Source organism: Vulpes lagopus, chromosome X (genome assembly GCF_018345385.1).
Source record: "Vulpes lagopus strain Blue_001 chromosome X, ASM1834538v1, whole genome shotgun sequence".
NCBI lineage: Eukaryota > Metazoa > Chordata > Mammalia > Carnivora > Canidae > Vulpes > Vulpes lagopus.
The window spans coordinates 122342671-122368090 of record NC_054848.1 but is presented as its reverse complement, the minus strand read 5'-3'; the positions used below and the strand labels follow the sequence as shown (position 1 = coordinate 122368090).

Here is a 25420-nt window from a genome sequence, read left to right as displayed (position 1 = left end):
CTTAAATACTAGTATCTGCCGTTATTCAGTAATGGTCTTTATGATTTTGTATCATGACGTATGCGGAGTCCTACATGAAACACTGGAGCTCTATGAAGTGCCCTGACCGTATTTCTTGCCTTTGTATTGTTATATACTTTAAAAATGCCCCTTTCCTTAGTCATTTCTAGGGTCGAGCCGTTTTCCTGACTGCTGACCATATCTAGATCTGTCCCAGATTGGGACAGCTTGGACCCCATCTACTTTTAGAACTTCCTGTCGCCAACTTTCACCTGTGGGCTAGGTAGAGAGTCCAAAAGGGGGGTATGACAGTGAGCAGGGAAGAAGGGACGGGGTTCCAGGCTTAGTCCCCAGCTTGCCTGTCTCCACCTATCCCCAAAGCCAAATTCCTCCCGCCTTCCTCTGTCAGAGAAACCCTTCTGTCAAATAAAACGGATCCCTCTCCCACCCACCCAGCCTTCTTTCCCCATCAGTCCACTCTAACCAAACAACCCTGATGTCACCGTGTCAAAGCTAGAACTGCCGTTTTGCTCTGGTGCTACAACCAATAGCTATAGTAGAGTTGAAAATTAAGTATCTAGGGTCAATTTTAATTGAACTCTTATGCTCCCTTCAAACCGAGAAGAAATTACTGCCCAATCCAGTCCGGACATGCACTGAAGTGGCCAAGGATGTATGTGTTGCTGTTGTGACTGTCTGGAGTGTACTAATGGAAACGAAGAGAATGTCATCTGCTGCTATTTTGATTATTGTATTTTTTACTCTAGAATACACAGGGTTGATATGGGGAAAATAAAGCGATTCAGACTAAGATGGGTTTACTCAAGCACCTAAAAGATCTAGAAGAAATTTCCTATTTGGTTAGGGCCTACCTCCAAATAAAGTAGCCCCAAAAGGCAAATAGTTGTCACACAACCAACCAAACATAAAATTATTTGAAAACCATGACCAGGGGGCACCTGGGTGGCTCAGGGGTTGAGCGTCTGCCTTCGGCTCAGAATGTGATCCCAGAGACCTGGGATCCCAGTCATTGGGCTCCCCATGCAGAGCCTGCTTCTCCCTCTGCCTGTGTCTCTGCCTCTCTCTCTCTGGGTGTCTCATGAATAAATAAATAAAATCTTTAAAAAATGACCAAGAGGCATGATCCTTTATAAAGAAACTGCTCAGATATACCGTGCATCCTTCTTGTTTCACGTGGCTCTAGCTACAGCCGACAAGCCATCAGACAAGAGAGAAGGAACAAACAAAAATAAATTCTACAGTTGAATTCTAAGGCACAATCCACACCTAAGTTTTCACTCACACACAGAATCCTGGGCCATGTGCGACTACTAACAAGAAAAGCAGCTCTGTGCTCATTAACCAAGTTCAAACACTTCAAGTCTCAAACTTTCCTCCCACAATGGGTCACTCAGGCAGTACTCGCCCTGGATATAGAAGAGTATTACTATGTGGAGAATATGCTTAATTAGCAGGCACACTGATTCTGTGATGCCGACTGTAGGGTTACAATTCCAAAACACGGGCAGCCCAGGTCGCTCAGGGGTTTAGCGTCACCTTCAGCCCAGGGTGTGATCCTCGAGTCCTGGGATCGAGTCCCACGTCGGGCTCCCTGCGTGGAGCCTGCTGCTCCTCTGCCTCGGTCTCTGCCTCTCTCTCTCTGTCTGTGTCTCTCATGGATAAATACATAAAATACCTAAAAAAATGAAAAACCTGAACTATTATAACCTTTGTTAGCCAGGGGCCTTATAAAAGTCGGTCAGTTCCTGTCAAAAACTGGGCTCGTAATAATGCAAGATTCAAGGCGCTGTGAGCAAGAGGTATCAAACCCCCTTTCTCCTTCGAGGTTGGGGAACTGACCCTGGATGAGCCTCCTAGCTTCGTTGCTCAGGAAACCTGATGAAAGCGGACCATCAGCTGTGGACCAGGTACAAGGCTACAAGGCCCTGGGTGGCACCTGGTGTCCGAGCTGAGAGCCGAGAGGGCTACGAGTGCCCGTAAATAAGTCTACCTCCTGTTCCTGGTCCTGTCCCAGGCCAGGGTGGGGATGCCATGCACAGGGGGCTGTTCTAAGAGGGAGCAGTCCCTCTGGCTCCTGTCCCCACCCGTCTGTGGAGTCTGTGGGGACTGCCGCAAGAATTCCCACAGAAGAACCGTACCTAGAGCCACGGTCAGGCATGGGGTCTTACGTCCTTCAGAGTAAACTGGGGTCGGACATCGCCTATCCGGGGCTTGGGAGTTTTATCTATAGCTGAGCCCAGCACCAGTTATGACAGGTGCCGCACACGCACTCAGCCAGTGTCTGCAGAGACAACGCAGTCCCACGTTCGCACCGAATAGGCACACGTAACACTATCCCAAGGGTACAGGATTAAAACCGACCAAGACGAACCTTTAAGAAACGACTCAAGACCTTAAAGGTATCACGGAGGTTTAGAACAGAGAATAGCAGAGAAAGGAGAGGATTATTCATTAAGGGATTGAAGTTCAGTTAACATTTCTGCCAAACTTAGCTGTTAGCTCTTGCTAGAGAAAGGAGCGAGGCATCACGGTACTGAGGGCAGGAAATTCACACAGGAAGTGGATCTGGGTCTCGTGCCGGCTATGTGGCCGGAGAAGGTCCTTCTGACTGCAGCCACCAACATCCAGATGGCAGAGCAGGGCAGGGGCGGGGGTGGGCTGAGATGACGATGGCGCTTTCCATCACCCTCTCCTGACACTACTGACAAAACTACAGAAATAAAAACGCTATAAACCGTGCTCCTTAGTTCCATTTTTGGTGAGTCTCAGGAAAAATCTTAAATACATCCAGAAGCCTCACGTAAAAATGTTAATTACAGATTTGTTACTTATAATGCAGAAGAAGTGTAAAACGACCCAAATGTCTCAATGTGTATGTTTACTCCAGTTCACCCATTAGAATGCTAGTACGAAACTAGTAAAGCGATGTCGATAGAGCAAGTAGCACTACAGAATAATGCAGGTTGCATGTCAAGTGAAAAAAGTAGGATAAAAATCATAAGAACAAAATCATTTGAATCATGTTTTACAAACCTCTGCATAATAAAGGAATGGAACACACAGAAATGTTTAGAGGACTGCAAGTGGAAATTGCCTTTTTTTCTATTTTCTACATTTTCCCAAATGAGCATCTGAATGCCATTCCTGACATATACTAGGTATTTATATACATTTATTAAATTACCTTGATTTTGCTCTTTAATTGATACTATCTCTAAAAAGCTGCGTTCCTTCATATTCAGTTCAATTTTCGTGAAATTAAACTGAGTAAATCATTCATGTCCTAATATTAAGAAGGACATTTGTGCCAATATACTTACCATAATAAGGTTTGGGCAAAAGTAGCACTTACAACATCTCAAGATGTGTACGAACCTCAAATACTAGAATATGGGAATTCTGAAGTATGAAAGAAAAGTGACTCAAGGAACTTTGGTTTCTTTCAAATTTAACTCAATTGCTTGCTGATGTGAATTCCTTCCAAAGAGAATCTGCGTCGTTCCTATAAACATAACCTCTTGGGACATGCTAGTTATACTCAGAAGTAAATGAACTTTACAAATATGTGAAAAGACACGTTAACTTTAGGAAGAATAATGTTTAAAAAAGGTGCCATGCCACAGTTTTAACTTCAATGTTTTAATATCATGAAATACAAGTACAAAACATTGTACAAGTATATGTTGTACTACACAGAGATGGAATAATACATTTGTGTTTTTATCAGACTATCACCCAGTGCTAGCCACTGTACCAATGGCTTTCCGCAGGGATTTTTCTACTCTTTGTATGAGATTTTATCATGAATAAAAAAGCTCACAAATCTCTCAACCACTGCAGATTTAAATTTATCTTAATATTCTTGTTCAGCCGCTTTGGAGACCGTTAAGAAATACAGAATTGCCTTAGCCGAGAGTTTTGAGTGGCTAAAAAATTTTATTATTTCATGTTGGCCCAGATCTCCCTTACATTGGCATTGCAAAGACACTGTGCACTTCTATGGGGTTTAAAAAAAAGTGTTGTCTCAATAGACAGCCCTCTTATGTTTGGGAAGGCAAATTACCATTTCTTGAAAAGTACAGACTATTGTAATAGTTATTGGCTAAGTAGTAATTCATGAAAATCCATTTATATAACACAAATAATAGCAACAGAGAGCGATAAAGCCCCACATATAACTAAAGAAAACAAGTTTGGAAATATTTAAACTAACTATTTTTCCTACCTCTATACTGGTTTAGCCACATCAAGTGAGAGTAAGTATCAGCCAATAAAGAAAAGTATTCAGCATTCTGCTTCCATAACATACCTCAGCCATCTCGGCTAAGACTTTTCTATGACAAACCAAAAAAAAAAAAAGATAAAAGTTGCATTTACTTTGCTGAAAATAAAAATAAAATAAAATAATGCTGATTTCATAAAATATCTGTAACTAACTTTGTTTCTATAATAAAATGGTGGCTATCTTTTTTGAAGTTTTAATTACCATTCTTGCCATTAAAAAAAAAATCTATCAAAGTCATGTCAACCTTTAAGGATAAACTTTGGGGTACTTAAAATAACATGTTTGGAAAACTGAACCACATTTTTAATTGCCAGCATTATGCTTTGTTCTTGGTAGAATCATCTTTGTTTCTTCTTTTTACATCCCAGTTATAAACCCTGGCCATATCTGCAAGAATTGTCAAAGAAAATGCAAATGCAAATCTAAAGATAACACACCAACGACTAGGTTAGGTATTCACTCACAGACTGAATCGAAGAGAGAAATCGTGCATGCGAAATAATGGGAACAACTAGTGTTGTGAGCCATCTTGCTACGGTATCATTGAAGAAAATACTGGAACTAAATTCCACCAATACAAAGTCACAGTCTCAAATCAGTAGTTGTTTAGGATACGTAGTCAACTATAGCATTATATTTGAGAAAATAGGTGCTTGACACGGTCTGAAAGACAAGCCCTCATCGATGAAATTTTAAAGATATTCAAACTATATCCTTACAGGCAATATTTAAATTAGTACAACTATCGATAATTTCATCTCTTACCCTCCCTTTGGTTTAATAGGACATTCACTCAACTTATTTTCCTTCCCGTAAGCACCATCCTGTGTAGGCCCTCGCACATCAATCATTTCTTTCATGGACTGGGCCTTTGGTGTTGCATCCAGAAGTCATCACCATACTCAGTCATCTAGATCTTCTCCAGTGCTATCTCCTAGAAAGTTGTTTTTTTCTCATCTAGAAGTTGAATAGCTTTTTCCCCCGCCTCTGGATGAAGTGTCCACATTATGCATCCCACACCAGCCCCTGCTCTAGGCCTCTAACAGGCCTGCCTTCCCTCACCCAAGCACTCAATGCATGCTGCATGCTACGTGCTGTGGAGAAAAGAGCACATACAGCTCCTACACTTGAAGTACTCCCCATCTGGCGTCGAAAACAAAGTACTACATGCAAAGTGCTAGGTAAGCACAGAAAAACAACAAAATACCCTGAAGATTTGTAAATGTTCAGAAATTATCTGATGCTTTAGCTGAAATATGAAGGGAAAAAAAGGAGTAACCCACATAAGTCAGGGGAAATCATTCCACGTAGGAAGAACAAAGTGGAAATATAAAGGGTATGGCACAGGTGGGGGGGAGGTGAGGAGAACTGATTGGGGCTATTTGGAACCCAGGGTGCACTGAGGGAAGGCTAGGGCAGGAAGAGGTCAGTGGCATGAAGTAAGACTGTCCTGGGAACACCTCACAGGTGCCTTGGTGACCATGTGGGGCCAATGCCTGTTACAGGCACCAGGAGAGGTAGGTCAGAGAGGAAAGGCAAAGAGCTGGGTTTCAACATACCTGGCCCCTCCTTGACCAGAATACCTACCCCCACTTCTCTCTGCTGATCCAAATCCTATACTGCCTTTAAAAACAGCCCAAGTGCTAACTCTCAAAGCCTCTTTGAACTAATTCCAATTTATCTCTTTCCCTAACTTTAAATTGCCTTGGCATTGCCTTCCTGAAACAAACTTACTTATATTTGACTATCAAATTATCATTTAGCTGTTTTACATGTGCAGTCCTAATACAGCAAGACTTTGCCACTTTTTTTTTTTGCACTGACTCCCTCACCATCCTGTGCCCCATACAACTTACAGTTGCAGCAACATAGGAGACCCTTAATAAACGCTTGTGGATTAAGCTATTTAACTAGCTATGAAGGTGTCTCGAGAAAACTGAAAGAAAAATGGTTATGCACTGATTTGAATTTGCTATTTCCAAACCTTCATAATTCAAATTCAAAGTAATCAAACTTAGTGAAGTATTAGTTCCAAATACGCTAATTATCATTCTCATAAAATCTGCAAGTTCAAATCAGCCTAAGAGTAAGGTTATTCTTCTCATCAAAATAATGCAAGTAAGAATGTCGAAAACATCTTTCTCCTTTCCGTCCTTTGCTTTTAGTTAAAGAAAGGATACTGACTTCAGTGGTAGTAAATTGGTCTCGAAGAAAGTCAAGATCTTCCTCAAGAGAATCAAGATTCTTTGTGGCAGTTGATAGATTCTTTTCCAACAATGCCTGAGCTTCATCAATATCATATTCAAGCATTACATTAGCCTGAAGAAAGAAAGTCATGACAGTTATTCAACATTTCCATAGTGCTTCACAGGTTAGAGCAGGGGTTGGCAAACTACAGCCCTTAGGCCAAACACAGCCAGCTGCGTTTTCTTAGAAGTTGTACTGGAACCCAGATATTCTCCATTCACTTATGCTTTCATACCTCAGCAACAGAGCTGAGTGGTTGTGACAGAGACCGTGTCCTCTGCAAAACCAAAATATTTATTCTCTGACCTTTTACACAGACTTTACTGATCCCTGGGGTAAAGAATACATTTACATACACTGTATTGTTTACTCCTCGTAACAACCCTGGTCAATCAAGTTCTTATTTTTTCCTCTTTACTGCTAAGAAAATGTGGGCTCAAAGAGGTTAGGTTGCCTACACTAGCACAGATATTAAGTAAACAGGAGAATTAAGAGAAGAACCAGTATTTAGACACCAAATCCCATCTTTCTACAACCTCCATGATGACACTAAATAGTCTTACAATAGTTTTTTTTTTTAAGATTTATTTATTTGACAGAGAGAGAGAAAGAACAAGCAGGGGGAGTGACAGAGGGAGAAGCAGGCTCCCTGTGGAGCAGGGAGCCTGATGAGGGGCTCCATCCCAGGACCTGATCATGACCTGAGGCGAAGGCAGATGCTCAACTAACTGAGCCACCCAGGTGCCCCTAAATAGTATTACATTTGAATCAATTTAAATACTTGTTTCTGAGCTTAAGATACAGGGATTTAAAATTTTGCAAATTATATATATATAATGGCTAGCTCTTACTGTCTCCTTCCTACCGCCAACAGATGCTAGGGATGAAGCCCGAAGCTCTGGTGTTACTGCCTACACAGAGATACACGCATTCTGGAAGCAGGAACAAACCTTTCCTAGCTCTAAACTCCTCGTGGGGATCCCTGGGTGGCGCAGCGGTTTGGCGCCTGCCTTTGGCCCAGGGCGCGATCCTGGAGACCCGGGATCGAATCCCACATCAGGCTCCCGGTACATGGAGCCTGCTTCTCCCTCCGCCTGTGTCTCTGCCTCTCTCTCTCTCTCTATGACTATCATAAATAAATTAAAAAAATAAAATAAAATAAACTCCTCGTGTTTCCTGACTTACCGCTGGGAATTTCCTGAACCACTTCCTTCATCTGACTGATGAGGAATTTAAAAATTACTCAAGGGATTATTGTAGGGATTAAATGAGACAGACAACATGAAAGCGTCTGGCACAAGAAGGTGCTACATACTTACTGACTGAATAACCCAATCCATGACAATTAGAAAACTGTATAAAAATTGAGACAGGACAAGAAAATATTCAAAGGCAAGTACATGTCTCTTCAATCCCAAACCCCATTCCTGAGTCAACTGCCATTGCTTCTTATTACTATTTCTTTTTCAGAAAATTTGTATACTTTGGTTACTTTTAACAAAAAAATAGAATAAATTTAAAAACACTTCATTTGTGACAGAAAAACATCGATGATTCATTCAGGAAGCACTGTGTGCCAAGTATTTCTTCTTTGTTGATTCACTCCTCAGTCTTATCAGCCTCTCCATTTGATGGTCTAACAGGCATCTCAAAACGGACACACCCAAAACACACTGCAAGTCACCCTGCAAAGGACCCTATTGGTCCCCTACCTGCAACATGAGTTACAAATATTTTCCCTGTTCAATGTTTGTCTTCTGACTTTGCTTATAGTTTCTGAGTTTTGTGGCCTAAACAAACCATCCTTATCTCAGGGTTATAAAAAAAGTTATCTATCACTTGGTGTATCTCATGCAAGTATGTAATACATTTAGGACACATTCTCTTATGCAGTATGAAGTGGATTCCAGGTGTAATTCTTATCAGACAGCTCCTTGTTGTCCTAGTCTGGTTTATGGAATCATCTTATCCCCACCTGCTAATGGAATGTGGGCTGAGGGAAAGAGAATTTGAGGAAGATGACGCCTCGGATTAGACCACCAGGTAGACAGCCATTTCATTTACAGAACTAAAGCTAAGCAAGTATGGGAAATATGGTCATAGAATGGAATGTACAAACCCTGAAAATATTACAATGAACAAAAATCAGGAGGGGGAACTAAGGAATAGAGAGTGAGTTTCCAGGTATTAATCTGCCCATCTAGGGATCCCTGGGTGGCTCAGCGGCTTGGTGCCGCCTTCAGCCCAGGGTGTGATCCTGGAGACCCAGGATCCAGTCCCACATCGGGCTCCCTGCATGGAGCCTGCTTCTCCGTCTGCCTGTGTCTCTGCCTCTCTCTCTGTCTCCATTAAAAATAAATAAATAAATAAATAAATAAATAAATAAATAAATAAATAAACAAACAAACAAACAAATAAATAAAATAATCTGCCCATCTTACACAGCATTATAGTAGCTCTCAAGGGTGATTCTGCAATATAACAGCAAGGGGGAAATCTTTCCAGTGAGGAGAGGTGGGAGCTGTACACTTAGCTTGCTACTTTGCACGGGAACTTGCCTGGGGTAACAAGACCAATGGGCAGCGAGCTGGATAGTAAGGAATGGCGTGGCTGATTGGTGAGAGGATTGAGAGGAGTAACATAGGAAAAAAATCAGAGACAAGGTCTACACATCATCTAAAATTGAAATATATGGTTTTAAAAATGGCCTCTAATCTCAAGAATTTTTTAAAATATTTTATTTATGTATTCATGAGAGACACACACACACAGAGAGAGAGAGAGAGAGAGAGAGAGAGAGGCAGAGACACAGGCAGAGGGAAAAGCAGGTTCCCTGTAGGGAGCCCAACGCAGGACTCGATCCCGGGACTCCAGGATCATGCCCTGGGGTGAAGGCAGCACTAAACTGCCGAGCCACCCAGCCTGCCCTAATCTCAAGGTTTTTATAATAATCTTTTCCCCCTAAAGTTGTGAGAAATCTTTCCAGAACTAATAAACCCTCACGGGGAAGAAATATTTATCCGAGGTTCAGCAGTCCTTTCTATTTTATTTCCACTGCTCTTCCTTGTGTGACATTTAAGAGATAAAGCATTAGCAGAAGGGGAAGAGGGCTTTGGTTAGTTTTATATTGACTGGGAGAGACGAGTCCCTTCTGTAGCTCATCACACTTGTCATTCCAGTCCGTTTCCATTACAGACCCCTTGAACTCTACCCCTTTGTTCCCTCCACATTCAAAGGGAGATACGCACTTTACCCAGCTCTAATAGTATTGTTGTGGTGGGAAAACCACAGTGGTTTACAAATGTCAGCCAAGGAATCTGTGGCTATTTCAGTTACTTACCCCCAACCACAGACACACTTTATCAGTAGGAGGAACTGAAGCTTTGCAATACAGGTTATCTGCCAGTAAGAATCTGGTCTCCAATGAACCAGTGGACTCCTTCAAAAAAAAAAAAAAAAGACAGTACTGTAAATAGGTCAGTTTAATAACAAGGTTATAAAGGAGAGACCGCAGAGCTGAACCTAAATCATTTAAAAGAATACCACCCAGCCAACTGAGTGTAGTGGTAAAAGAAGGCTGGAGCCAGATGGCTGGGCATGGGGGGCATGGATTCTGGCTCAGCTACTTACTACCTGTGTAAATTTGACATTTCATTTGACCTCTCTGTGTTTCAGGTTCCCAATCTGTAAAATTGGGATAATAGTCTCTACACCTCTGAAGGCTGTGGCAAAGCCTTTACACAAACATAAACACACATACACACAAAACAGTGCTGTCACAGAATAAGTGCTATGCAACAGTTAGCAATTATTGGTGCACTGGGGTGGCTCAGTCATTTAAGCATCTGACTCTTGATTTCAGCTCAGGTCATGATCTCAGGGTTATGAGATCGAGCCCCATGTCAGCTCTATGCTCAGAGTAGCACCTACTCGAGATTCTCTCTCTCCTCTGCCTTTCCCCTCCCCCAATCCACTTATACTCTTTCATTCCCTCTCCCCCTCTCTCAAAAAAGTTAGTAATTATTACTTTATCAGTTCTTCATGCTCAACCAACGCTTCCTGAAGTCTCATAAACTTCACCACATAAAATAATGTACTGGAAATAGTGTTATTCCAGTAGTCAAGTAATAAATCATACACACATCTTTTTTAAGAGGATTCTATTTTTTTTTTTTTTGAGAGAGAGAGAAAAAGAGAGTGTGCACGAGCTGGGAGTGAAGGGAGGAGAGGCAGAAGGAGAAGCAGACTCCCCGCTGAGGAGGGAGCCCAATGAGGGCTCATCCCAGGACTCTGGGATCATGATCTGAGCTGAAGGAAGATGCTTAACTCACTGAGCCACCCAGTCACCCCTACGTAATCTTTTAAGTACAATACGCTTATAAAATTTAATCCTTATAGCTTGCTTTTATTTAATGAGTACTGGATTAAGACTCACAAGATTCTCTAATCCAGTTCTGCCAGTAAACTAGCTATGTGACTCTGGTCAAGCATAACCTCTCGCTAACGTTTTCCTCAACTGTAAAATGAGAGCCCAAAACACAATTTCTAAGATTCTTTGCAGATCTGTAAGTCTTAGATCTTAAATCCTTATTCTTAGGGAGAACAATAACAACAATAAAAACCCTTGAGGGCTGCTACCTCAAAATAAGACATTTTCTTTTTGTACCTAAAATAACTTCCAATTGCATTTCACTTTTAACTTTTACAAATACTCCATATAAGTAAAATAATCCAAGAAATGTAGGCCCTAAAATTAAAGCTGACTTGGGAAAAAAGCCACAAAGCCACATTTATCACAGAAGCACACTATGACATCAGTACATATACACAAGAAACAAGAACGCAGACTTGATATTCTAACACATTCAAATACCAGTGACCAAAGAGTCAAAGAAGATGAGCCTCTGCTGAAGAATTCTGGTTCACTCATATTTAGAAACAAAAATGTACTTACTTTCTTCTTCTGCATGTATTTTAGAATTTCTAAAGTCTGCTTAATTTCAGGAATCTGACCTTTTAGCCTGTGAATAAGAAAAAAGTTGACTTAGTATTTTGCAGGCAAGAAAAACACCAGGACACAATCTTACTGCCTTTGCATTTTCTAATGATTATCTTTTTGAGGACTATTAAAATCATCCATTTATCAAAACCCACAATATCCAACACCACAATGAACCCTCAGGTAAACTATGGACTTCAGTTAATAATAATACATTGATATTGACTCATCATTTATTAATTTTTTAAGTAGGATCTACACCCAATGTGGAGGTCAAACTCATGACCCCAAGAACAGATCACATGCTCCAACGACTGAGCCAGCCAGGAGCCCCTTGACTCATCACCCAGAATCAATGTCCTACTCTGGTGGAGGCTGCTGATAATGAGAGAAGCTCTGCATGTGTGAGGAGGCATTGAATATATGGGAAATCTCTGGACCTTCTGTTCAACTGTGCTATGGACATAAAAGTACTCTAACAAGTAAAATTCATTAAAATTATTTCCAAAAAACTGCTAGCAACTGATCCCAAAGTGTTATTTACCTCACTGACAAGAAAATAAGAGATAAAAATATGCTGAAAACATTGAAAGTTACTTAGAAGAAAGAATGAGACATTTTTTATTTCGTTGGCACTGAGGTTTAGCTCTTTTTCCTGGTCGTTAGGAGCTGCCCACGGTTGTAATGTGTTTTGCATGGAAAAATGTGCCAAACTAGTGCTAGGGTGCTGTCAAATCACAATGGAGTTTGTAACAAGACAAACTAAGAATACAAAAACAAAGCTGTGGTTCTATCAGAATACATTTAACTAAATTTCAGGATGAGAAATTGGATGTAAACAAAATTTAAATGTGATAATGAAAATGTGCTTTTTATAGAGGTGCTGAATCACTGTATTGTACACCTGAAACTAGTATGACACTTGGTTAAGTAACTATACTGGAATTTAAATAAAAACCTGATAAATTAAAAACAAAGATAATATCCTTATTGTATCATATAAAGGAAGTTACACCATGTGTGAAGGACACTAGTAGCACAAACTTTATTATACCCTGTGCTACTGGCCTGCAAGAAGTATGTTAGATGAGCCTGCTACTTAAAAAAAATACTATCACTACCTGGAAATATAATCTAGAGACACACACACTTACCACTCATTTTTTTAACTTAGTTTGAAAGCTAATGCTCTGTGAACTCTTTACAAATTTAAAATGGATAATGTAGATCTTTCAACTCTGCTTAATTGTGCATTATGTGCTGATACAGGTAAATGCTAAAAAGATATATTTATTGTAAATTACCTGATATGCATACAACATAAGAATGTTCAGATAAAGGTTTTTAGTCATGCCAATTTCTATATTTTTCTATAGATAAATATTACATGTAGCATATAAATTATGAAGCATATTGATAAATCAAGCAGCAGCAACCCCAGTCAACTCAGGAAAAACACCAAGGTCACTGAGCATGTCGAAGCAAGATACCCCTCCCTACTCTGCTCCATCCCAAAAGATAGCAGCTCTCCCGTGTGGCTATAGGCCCCTTTTTTCTTTTTCCAACAATTTCATCACATTTGTGTATATCCCCAAACAACATATTCTTTGCTGGCTTCTTGGCTTAATACAAACAATCTAGTGTTATATGCATTCTTCTTGGATTTTCTTTAACTCAATTAGGTTCCTAAAACTTCTTAATTCATTTTCACTGCTAACATTCAATTATGAAGATAGCACAACTTCTTAATCTGCTCTCCTGCCAATGGACACTTGGGCCCCTAGTTCTTTGTTATTATATGAGCAATGGAAATCTCTAGGTTCTAGGAGTGGGTAGGAGAGTGAGGAAGGGAGATCACAGCTTACTTAGAAGGGAAGTGGACCAAATCTTCAAATGGGGAGTCTTGTTAAAGGAAAACTTTCTAGTTGCTTTTCGTCCCTCTAAAAAGCCCTGGGTGAAATCACCTTATCGACTCCCTCATGCTACAGGGTAGAAACATAGTAGAATTTGCCAGAAGTAGAGAGGTCAGGCTGAGGAGCTAAGAACACAAATACTGGCCCCGAGGAGCCCCCCCCCCACCACTCCCAGGAGTGATGACAGTGAAGATGGGCAAGAGCAGAGGAGTAATAAGAATCCTCAGAGGCGAAGTCACCTGGCTGGGGAGAATAACGTCTGTCCAATGGTGGTGCCATTGTAACACCAGCAGCGTTCTTCCTATCCCTACTCACCAGAAGGGGCTTAAATCACTCCCCCACCACACACACATTACTGGCCAAAGAAACTGATACCCTGAGGGAACATGAGCTATGGGGAAAAGATATGATGATCTGATAAACACAACTACAATAAAATACAGACAATAAACTCAGTAACGTCTATCAGATGGGACAACATGAAATACTAGAAAATAAGATTATACAGTAATGCCTCAGAGAGAAAAGAAAGGATGTTGATAATATGAAGAAACAGGTAGCTAGCTATAAGAATCAAAACGACTAGATACAAAAACGTAATGGTTGAAATAAAGAACTTATGACATCCATCTAATTGCCAAAAGACAAATTACCAAAGTCAGTAGAAAACAGGAAATGTAATGAAGAGAAATGGAAGGCAGAATTAGGAGCATCAACATCTATATTAACAGGAATCCCAGGAGACAAGAAGAAAAATTACCAGAAAAACCCACAAAAAATGATAATCACAAAATTTCCAATTAAAAGACATACAATTCAGGTGTTGAGATTACCACAAGAGAATTACAAAATACTAAAGAAGTTGTATACAGCTGAAGGTAAAGTGAAAGGCAAATGATAGGCTACAAGGAAAAATTTATAGCATATGTAAAAGAAAAAGGTCACTAAGCAGAGCCATCTGCTGCAAAACAACTCAATCATGCACAAAAATAGTTTTTGCTGCAAAGCTGATATCACAAAGGTAAGGGAAAGTTCCAGAAAAAATCTAAGAGTAAAAAACTGAAAAAGGCTTTTAGTCAAGCATTGAGAACTAGAGAAAAGTAAGCATCATGAGTCAGGTGCTGCTACCAGCTGCAGAACCAAGCCTGGGGCCCTGCCCTGCAGCTCAGTGGCAGGAGCTCACGTATTAAGTGCCAGGGCAGGAACAGGCTCGTGTAGAATCACCACTCCTGGCAAAGGCAAAATCCTCTATGGATAAAGGCAAACCACACAGCTATCCATAGTTACAGGAAGCTGACATATAGTTAGTTAAGGAAGGAGAAAAATATCCACACATATACAAATTAATTACATATACCATACATAAAAATGAATTTCTGAATTAAGAAGTTAAAGGTGAGGGGCACCTGGGTGGCTTAGTCAGTTAAGAACCTAACTCTTGATTTCAGCTCAGGTCATGACCTCAGGGTCATGAGACTGAGCCCCACATCGGGCTCCATGCTGAGCATGGAGCCTGCTTAAGGTTCTCTCTCCCCCTGTACCCACCCAACAAAAACAAATAAAAACTAAGTTACACGTGAAAAGCAAAATCGTAAAACTTTTAGAAGAAAACACAAAAATCTGTCTTTTTGAACATGAAATATAGGCTAGGATTTCTTAAATGAGACACAAAAAGCTATTAGGGGAAATTTTCACCAAAAACATTTAAATTAAGAACTAATCATCAAAAGAAGCCATAAGGAAAGAAAAAACATAAATTACAAAAGGAGGAAAAATTTCTCACCCATAAACTTAAAAGGATTACTATCCAATATACAATGGACTTTTAACGGGCTCAGCGGCTCAGCGGTTTAGCACCGCCTTCAGCCCAGGGTGTGGTCCTGGAGACCCTGGATCGAGTCCCACATCAGGCACCCTGCATGGAGCCTGCTTCTCCCTCTGCCTCTGCCTGTGTCTCTGCCTCTCTCTCTCTCTTTCATAAATAAATAAAATCTTTTTAAAAAAATTGAGTTTTAACAATGTGGGGGCTGGCAATCCCCAATAAACTCAAAAATCAAAAAACAAATTAAAAATAAATAAATAAATAAACTCAAAAATCCATGTGTAACTTTGATTCCCCAAAAACTTGAATACTAATAGTCTACTGTTAACTGGAAGCCTTACCAATAACATAAACAGTCGATAACCATGTATTTTATATGTTATATGTATTATATTATATGTAATATGTGACATATTACATACATACACAAAATATGTGTGTTTTACATACATAAAATACATAATGTATATTATACATTACACTGTATTGTACTGTAATCTTACAATAATACCTAACACTTTCTTAATGTTTTCTGGTATCGCAAGGCTACGTTTTTTTCAAACTGTCATAAATCTTCCAAAATTATATATAGAGAGAAAAAATCCAGGTATAAGTGTACCCATGTTCAAACCTGTGTTTGAACAATCGATGCTATTTGAGCGTCAATGTATAAAGAACTCCTACAAATAAAAGAACCAACCCACTACTGGAACGGGTAAACCTCTTCAAAAAGCTTTCCATATTCGCGTTCTCCAATTCTATCATCCCTTTTGAAGTCACTGGACTAACAGTGTTCCCATCCATAACACCAATAACTTCCACTTCTTCTCCATCTTAGATGATGGTAACTCTTCCTTCAAGTTGCTCAGACCTGGGAGCACCCTCCATGCGTCCCTTCCACACCTCACCTCTCGTCCACCAGATCCTGCTAGCACCAACTTCAAAATAAATTCAGAATACGCTTCTTCCCCACCACCTCCATCACCTTCCCTAGATTAATGAAAGGGCCTACTAACTGAGCTCCACGCTTCTGCCCTTCTCAGGAGTATTACCAGCCCAGCAACTCGAGGGAATCGTACCTCAACAGGGGAAAATCAGATTACACCACTCCTTTGCTCAAAACCCTCAGCGGCTGCTGCCTCCAATATTTCACATCCTCTTACTCCATTTATTTCCACAGCATTTATCACTTTCTAACCAGTCTATAATCTAGTTGTTTTCTGGCCAGAATGTCAGCTCCACAAGGACTGACATATCCTAAGTACTTAAGATGATGGCAAGCACATATCAGGTACACAATAAATATTAATCCTATTGAATTGTGTGTTTACTATCTAGACTCCACTAGACTGCAACCTTTCCAAGGGCAGGGACTGTCTGTTTTGTTCACTGATATACCTCAAGTGCACTCATTAGGAAGGCTGCAGGTACAAACTGCAGTTTTTATCCCTCACATTCAGGCCTAGAGCCTATATAAACTTGGATGAGCACCCTACTATATACCCCAGGACTAGAGGTATAATTATGATACACAAATTTCCTCCTCTCTCCCAGGGTTTGGTCCTGAGGCACATTTTCTTCTCTATCTATAACCTTCCTGTGGGTGATCTGAAAACTTGACTTTATTCTTTTTAAAATGAAAATAAGCTTTTCTGGACAGCCCGGGTGGCTCAGCAGTTCAGTGCCGCCTTCAGCCCAGGGTGTGATCCTGGAGACCCGGGATCGAGTCCCACGTCAGGATCCCTGCATGGAGCCTGCTTCTCCCTCTGCCTGTGTCTCTCTCTCTGGGTCTCTCATGAATAAATAAATAAAATCTTTTAAAAAAAAAAGCTTTTCTTACAAAAGTAGTAGGTAAATATTGTAGAAAACTAATAATACAGATAACCCGATTTTTAAAAATACCATATTCCCACCACCCAAAGATTACCACTGTTGATACACCATCAGTGTACCTTCTTCCAGATATTTTTGTACAGATATACTTTTTCCAAAATGAAAACATATCATTCATAGTCTTTTCTATCATGCTCTTTTCTGTTTAACACTCTATGTCAATGACTTTTCATCTAATACCCAGGCCTTAGTCAAATTTCCGTTACCAAATCAAATGAGAAAACATATCTAAATACAAACATTTGTACTTTTACATGAATGGCACATTATGCCCAGATGCTCCTTTCTTGCTTTAGTCTGCCTCCGAACTCATAACCAGCCTTCAAAATTCTACACAGCCCAGAAGCTTCCCCCGAACCTCCTTCTCAACCTCAAGATCACACCTTTCCCTGTGCTAACTCATTACTTTGTACTAAAGTATCTCAACTGCTATACTTTATGTGCTTATCTTATTGACATATCTATCATGCCTAGACGGGCGTCCCTGTTGAGAGCAGACACTGAACTTTATTTCACCCAAAACAGTATCTGGCACCTAATTAGAATTCCAGAAATATTTAACTGACAGAAGAATGCTGGGAAATGTGCATAGCAGATATTCACAAGTATTTATTGTAGTGAACTGACTTTGTAAGCTACTATAAAAACACAGAGAACTAAACAACTGAGAACAAGGATCCATTTGTCCTATGCCTATTATTTGTGAAATCTAGGGAGAGCCAGAACCTCTATGGGTCTCTCATCTCAGTGGCAAAATAAGAAGGATAAACTAGAAATCTAAGATGTTATGACCCTACATGTTTTGGAATAAGGTCTTCGATATTCATTCTATTACATTTTCAAAACCATCTTTAGACTAATAATACCAAGCATTGGCAAGCATGCAGACCAATGGAACAAATGGAACTCCATACACTGCTGGTGGGAATGAAATATGGTACAGCCACCTTGGAGGACTTTTGGCAGTTCCTCATAACACTGAACGTTACACTTGCCATACAAGTCAGCAATTCTACCCCGAGGTAATTACCCAGGAGAAATGAAAACACATACCCACACAAAGACTTCAAACCAAATGGGGAAACAACCCAAATGTCCACTGACAGGCAAACAGATAAAAATAGATTAAAATTGTGGACATACAAATACACTGGAGCAAGGTTCAGCACTAAAAAGAAACTAATTTACTGATATACACAAAACCATGGAGGACTCTCAAAAGCATCATACTAAGTGTAAGAAGCCTGATATAAAACAGTAGTTACTATGTGCTTTCACTTACATGAAGCTCAAGAACAGATAAATCTATGGTAAAGACAATCAGAACAGTGGTTGTCTCTGGGAGTGGGCAGTGTTGGCCAAAAAGGGGCAGTAGGGAACTTCCTACAGTAATAGGAGTGTTCTACATATTAATCGGGACAATGGTTATAGAAGTGAATATATCTGTAAAAATTCATCAAATTGGACATTTTATTAAATGTAAAATATGTCTTGATTTTTAAAGCTTAAGCCATACAAGATTAACAACAAAAAACTCATAAATTTTTACACTTACCTCCTTTTCTTTTGAGCAAGGTTGAGTTCCATAAACTTATACTTCTGGTACTGTTCATCCAGCTTCTTCAGCACTGTATCTGCAGTCTCATTCCCAGGCTGTTTCATGAAGGAATCTACATCTTCCTTTAAGATCAAAAAATAACACATGCAAGTTAGACTTTTTTAAAAAAAAGATTTTTTTTTTTTAGAGAAAGAGAGAGAACGTGCAAGTGCAGGGAGAGGGAGACAGAGAATCTCAAGCAGTCTACACTGAGCATGGGGCCCAACACAAGGCTCAATTTCACAACCCCAAGACCATGACCTGAGCCAAAATCAAGAGTCAGATGCTTAACTGACTAAGCTGCCCAGGTGCTCCCAAATTTTCAAATTCATACCTCTAATGTGATTTTTGACTGCTTCACCTTTATCTTTAAAACATTAAAGAAAAAAAAAACCCTGTGTTTGTTTCCAAAGACTTGTTTTTAACTATAATGTAGTTATAAAAACTTCAAGATCATTTCAAACAACGCACATACATTAGCTAATTTATTCTTCCTTCACCTTTCTCTTTTTATATAATTTATATATAAAGAAAGAAAGATGACCTTACTTGCTTTATACACCCCCCATGTTGCCCCGGTAGTAAATATGAAAATTACCAACAATCAAACACATTGCCTAGTCATGTAGCCTAGCCACAAAACGACTCAACAGATGTATGCCAAAATCATCAACTAAAATTTTGAACTCAAAGTTCTGCCATAGAAATCAGGCTGAATATGGTATTAGGTTCCCAAGGCAAGCCACAAATACCTCAAGTATCTATCAACTATTGGAAATAAAGTAAACCTAAAAAGCAAACAGAACAATCTTTTGTAAAAAGAATAATTAGGCAAAAAAAAGTAGTTAAACTGAGCAGCATTTTTAAAAATGTATACTACATGCTGGTCCTTGAAGAAAAGCTAATCAGATAAGGATCAGGAACTAGATGAAAATATATGGAAACTTTAAGGGAATCCTTTTGGACTTTTCCAGCCTTTTAAAGAACTTTATTCCTTCATTTTAAGTCAAAGTACCCACAGTTTCTGAGATCTCTATATCATTATTCTTATCCATATTTACCAGCTATAAGGGACTACTTTAGCCTCAACAAGACAAGAAGCAAGGAGAAACAACAGCAAGGGAGTGTGAACTATGAAGCCATCAAGCTAGAGACACAGTAAAAGAAACAAAAGGTGAGGCTGGGCGCAGTGGCTGAAGTCTGCATGTAAAATCAAGATATCATCTTCCTAGAAGGGTCACTGCAGGAAAGAGATGTAAGTCAAAGTTTCTAGCCCAGGGTAAATGTTGCTAGGAGGTTAGAGTCTAGCCAGGAGAATTACCTATAGCAGCACAGGATTGTGGCTGCAAAACAGGGCCTGCCTGGTTTGAACCCTGGCTTCACCACACACTAGATGTGTTCACTCTGGGGAAGTTATTGAACCTGTCTCTTTGCCTCCAGTTTCGTACCACCCAGGTGCGCCGATAAAGATAAAATCTAAAAAATATTAAAACATAACTGGGGGGATGCCTGGGTGGCTCAGCATGGAGCCTGCTTCTCCCTCTGCCTGTGTCTCTGCCTCTCTTTCTCTTTGTCTCTCATGAATAAATAAATTAAATCTTAAAAAAAAAACATAACTAGGGGGAGGCCTGGGTGGCACAGGTGGTTGTGCATCCGACTCTTGGTTTTGGCTCAGGTCATGAGATCAAGTCCTGCATCGGGCTCCACTCTCAGCAGAATCCGAGGCAGACTCTCTCTCCCTCTCCTTCTGCCCCTCCTACTCGTGCTCTCTTTCAAATCAATCAATCAATCAATCAATCTTAAAAAAAGAATAACTGAGAAAAAGAAACTCAAGCTCATTCTTTGAAAAGACCATCACCACCAACAAAATAAATCCTTTGCAAACCTATTTGTGGATAAAAGATCAATAACAAAGATATAGGAATTTAAGAAAAAGAAAGTGCACATAACTACTTATCATGTGGCAATGGAATTGAAAAAATAAAAATAAAGTGATAACCTGCACAGATATAAAATTATTAAAGCTGACTTCAAAATAGTTGAAGCCTGATTTGACTCATTTTCATAAAAGAGCCTGAAGACATGGTTAAAAATATTGCAAATGTCACTTGGAGCAAATGGACTGATAAATGAATGTTATATCTAACTTTTAAACAATAGGTGATTCTAATGTTATTTGAGCTATAAAAGAAAAAGATGGAGCATTCACCTATTCATTTGAAAAAACCACTAAAATTGTATTTATTTATTTTTAAATATCTTTTTTTATTCACGAGAGATACTGAGAGAGAGGCAGAGACACAGGCAGAGGGAGCAGCAGGCTCCCTGCGGGGAGCCCGATGTGGGACTCAATCCCAGGACCCCGGGATCACGCCCTTGGCCAGAGGCAGACGCTCAACCACTGAGCCCCCCACGTGCCCCAATCACTACAATTTTAATACCGAAATCTAATCATAGTAAAAAATAAAGCCACAGATCAATCTCACATAATAAAGGCACACAGAGGACTGGTCTACCAGCTGCGCCATCGCAGGGTGTAGGACGGCACACACACAGTGCTTCAAGAAATATCAGCACATAGAATGCAGCAATAATCAAATCATAGGAACATTAGATTGTACTACAAGGGTGTAAGGGCACTATTCAACCGCAAGAAATCTGTCAATCATCATATTAAATCATCCATCTGTCAATCAACATATTAAAAGAATAAAATTTAGATCGTAAAAGATGCTGAAGTAATCTGTGATAAAAAGTTTTACGGCAGGGCGCCTGGGTGGCTCAGTCAGTTAAGTAGCTAACTCTGGATTTCTGTTCAGGTCATCTCGGGGTCATGGGACAGAGCCCCAAGTCAGGCTCCCCGCTCCACAGGGGGTCCCCACGGTTCTCTCTCTCTCTCTCTCTGCCCCTCCGGCTCACACACACACACACACACACTCTCTCTCTCTCTCTCTCTCTAAAATAAATACATGACTTTAAAAAGTTTTATGGCTAATTCAAATAGAAGTAACAAAGGCCATTCATCAAAAACAAACAGCAAACATTATTCTGAATAACAAAATATTAAGATTTCAGGTAAATCACAGAGTAGAGAGGAATGCTTGCTTTCATTACTAATATTTAACATTTTCTTGCATTTTGTAATAAATTCAATAAGCTAAAGAACAATAGGCTATTAACAGCAGAAAAAAAGCTATATTCTGTCTCATTTTAGGTAAGATTCAATATTCATATAGACTCTACTGTAAAATAACTAGAATTAATAGCAGAATTTTTTATAATATTTTACTTATTTACTCATGAGAGACACAGAGAGAGAGGCAGAGACACAGGCAGAGGGAGAAGCAGGCTCCATGCAGGGAGCCCGACTCGGGACTCGATCCCAGGACCCTGGGGTCATGCCCTGAGCCAAAGGCAGAGACTCAACCACTGAGCCACCCAGGCGTCCCAATGAGGTCTGACTTTTAACCAGTAAAGTGTATGACCTCCTATCATCACAGGAATTAATATATATCAAGTATCTACTTGTTACACTGAAAGCACATATTGCTTCTCGTAGCAATTCCTTAAATACTGTCATCCTTTTTCCATGAAAATAACAGAGGCTCAAAGTGGTAAAACAACATGCCCAAGACCAAGCAGTGAAGGGGAAGCAGAGGCAGGATTCAAACCCTCGTCTATTTAGAAGCCAAAGTTCTTTCTCCAATACCATGTTATTCACATTACATAAAGTCTGGCTTGCTAAGATATCATACCGTGTTGGTAGAAATTTTAACGTCTAGAAAAAGTAATCCATAGCTATTTTAGAGGGAAAGGCATTTCAAGATAAGACTTTATAAAACCTCAGATACAGTGTACGCTCCTGAATTAGATCTTTGAAGCCATCTGTAGCCGAGGACCCAGAACATACTATTTACAGCACTCTAGAAATTGAATTCAACATCTAGTCATGAGCTTTTACTACGTGTCCCGTGTCGCCCGAGGAGCAGGAGAAGCAGCCCTGAGCCAACATGAGTACGTCGCTTTCCTCCCACTCGCAGAACACGTAAGTAGGGGCTCTGATATTCCACGGACTGCTCCAGTTCGAATCCCTGGAGAACCTGCTTACACACTCCGTGACTTGGGACCGAGTGAGTCGAGTCCCTCCGCTTCATCACCCATAATAATACCCATCTCGTCGCTTTTTGTAAAAGCATTAAGAAAGTGCCCGGCGCTCAGCAAAATTTTTCTCATTACCATTAGCTGGGAAATGAATGCAAACAAATAAATGGCACAGCTCACGGAGGAAACACAAAATAACCAAGGAAAAGAACCACCAAACTGAATCGGCAAAGGCACACGTGCAGACTGTAGATACAAGTGGCCTAAATAAAGACTAAAAGAAATGGATATCTTGAACGTCGGGACGTATCACCAACCAAGAAGTGGAGACAAGGCAATATATAGGTACAAGCCAAAGGTCGAGAAAATTCCGTTAAGACTGTATAGTGGAGGTCGGTCAGAACCGAGTGAGGAAAGACAGATGCTGCTGCCCTGAAGGCCAGTCGGGTTTTCCTTCCTTGATCAAACAGCTGTGAAACACTCTTTCTAGAACAGCCTAACGGAAAGACAGTGTCTAGGTCACCTGGCTGCGTCTCTGTGCCCCCGCTCCCAAGCGCACAACAAGCGCTCCGCACGGCTGTTAGAGCGATGCGCGCTAAGCGAACCCGACCACACCGCGCCACCTTGCAGCGACAGCCCGCCGGCCGCCGGATGAACTCGATTCCCACAGGACACGCGAGGCCTTCACGCGTGACCCCGTCCTCCCTTCGCCGGCCCCCCTTGCGGCCCCGCAGCCCCGCGGCGGACTGGCTGGGATTCCGCGTCTGCACACCTGAGCGCCAGCCCCTGCGTCCTCACCGCACCCTAAGCCCCGGGCAACCGCCGGGCACTCCGGCATCCTGGCTCAAGTCCCTCCCGGCCTTCTCGCCGCCCCCCGCTCTGCCTTCCCGAGCAGCGGAGGCCGAAACCCGCCGTCCGGGGGGCGGCCCGTCAGAGCGGCGCGCTGCACCATCCTCCCTCCCACGTCCACTACCCCAACTCCTCCCCCAGTGGCCGAGGCCGGGATGGAGGCCGGGAAGGAAGGGGGAGCCCGCGGCCTAGCGTCAAGACGCCGAGGACCAGCGTGCCTCTTACCACAAACACGGCCTCCGGGATCCCCAGGTGGAGCCGCCGCCCATTCCCCGTGGCCACTTCTCCCAAGCCACAACCGTCCTTAGCGGTCGCCATCTTGGAGAAGCGAGCGCACGCCTAATGGCCTTGCGAGCCGCCGCCACTGCTGGCCCCTGATTGGCTCGCTGGCAGCCGCCAGCCCGCCCCCGCGCCTGCGCGATCGGCGCGTTCACAGGCGCGCCGGAAGTAGCCGCCTCTTCTGGCCGCGACGACTCGCCAGCCTTTGGGCGCTGATTGGCTGCGCACGATGAGTGACGAGCCAGGAAGCGCCGCGGGGAGACGCTGGCTGTGCGGGAAGAACCAATGCGGCCTCCGGGGAGGAGGGGTGTGCCAGGATCGGTGGCTCCGAGGGCGGGCTCGCGGACCCTGGGAAGAGACCTGAGCACCACCCCGGAACGGGCAGCGCCTTCCAGAATGACCCCAGAAGCGACCCCAGCCCCAAGCGGCCACGAGTGAGTCTGCGACCTAGAGGACAAGGCGGAGCCGTGGTCTTGGTGCCTTTCTGGTCCCACCATCCCGACGAGCATCCCGGCCGTCAGAGGGTCCGTCTCAGAGTGGAGCCACTGGCCCGGTTTTAATAGCCCGCCCGCTGCACCACCTTCCCCGAAAGCCACCCTGGATCAGCATGTTGCCACCCCAATTCAGACGTCTCACGACTCCATTCTACATAGAGGAGCCTAAGGACCCTGTGAGGCTTCCAGCCCGACGGACGGCCCCAACACCGCCCGCCACCACGACCCTTTGAAAGCAAGTGCGCTACACACTCCTACGTACTTAGGCTCCGGTCTCTTTGCCAACAACTAACCACCGCGTTCCTCCCGCCTCTGCTTGCGCTCAGGGCTTCGCTGTGAAGCGCTGCTGCATCCACTCGCGCAAACCCTACCCAGGCAGCCCGATTATGAATAAAGGATGTTAGTTCCCTTACTCAGTGGGGATACGTATGTAGTAATAATCGTGATTGACATGTCTTAAAAGCTACCTATGTGCCAGCCACTGAGTCATGCTATTTAATCCCCGCAAGCTCTGGCTGAGAGGGACTATTATCACCCATAGTTTACACACAACTAAAGAATCTTAGAAATGAGCCATTTGTGTGGTGCCGGGGTGGCTCAGTCGTTAAGCGTGAGACTTGAATTCACCTCAGGTCGTGATTTCAGGGTGATGGGATGGAGCCTCCCCACAGGCTTCACGGTGGGCTCAGAGCTGGGCTGCAGCCGGCCTGACATTCTGTCTCCCTCTCCCTCTGACCCTCCACCCTCGAAAAAAATGAACCATTTGTAAGATAATAGGATTGATGTCATAAGAGTCACATCTTGGGTAGCAAGGGAGCACCAAATGATTTTACTTTCATTATCTTGTTCCACCCAACATCCTTCCAGACTGGTCCTTATGAATACATATATAAAGTGAGCTTGTTGTACTATCAGAAAAG

At 41.8% G+C, this 25420-nt stretch overlaps 1 protein-coding gene across 2 annotated transcripts; it reads right to left on the bottom strand.

The window, feature by feature from the left end:
* Positions 1–3644: 3644 nt before the first annotated feature.
* Positions 3645–24084, bottom strand: VBP1 (VHL binding protein 1). Of its 2 annotated transcripts, none has more exons than XM_041742001.1 (6): positions 23953–24084; positions 18736–18860; positions 11508–11574; positions 9894–9992; positions 6487–6625; positions 3645–4693 (listed from the first exon to the last, which is right to left on the bottom strand). In XM_041742001.1, the coding sequence occupies exons 1-6, from the start codon at positions 24043–24045 to the stop codon at positions 4623–4625; spliced, it is 594 nt and encodes a 197-aa protein (XP_041597935.1). In that variant the 5' UTR covers positions 24046–24084; the 3' UTR covers positions 3645–4622. The 2 variants fall into 2 exon arrangements, with proteins under 2 accessions (XP_041597935.1, XP_041597936.1); XM_041742002.1 differs by lacking the exon at positions 23953–24084 and adding an exon at positions 23651–23793.
* Between the last annotated feature and the right edge of the window lie 1336 nt (positions 24085–25420).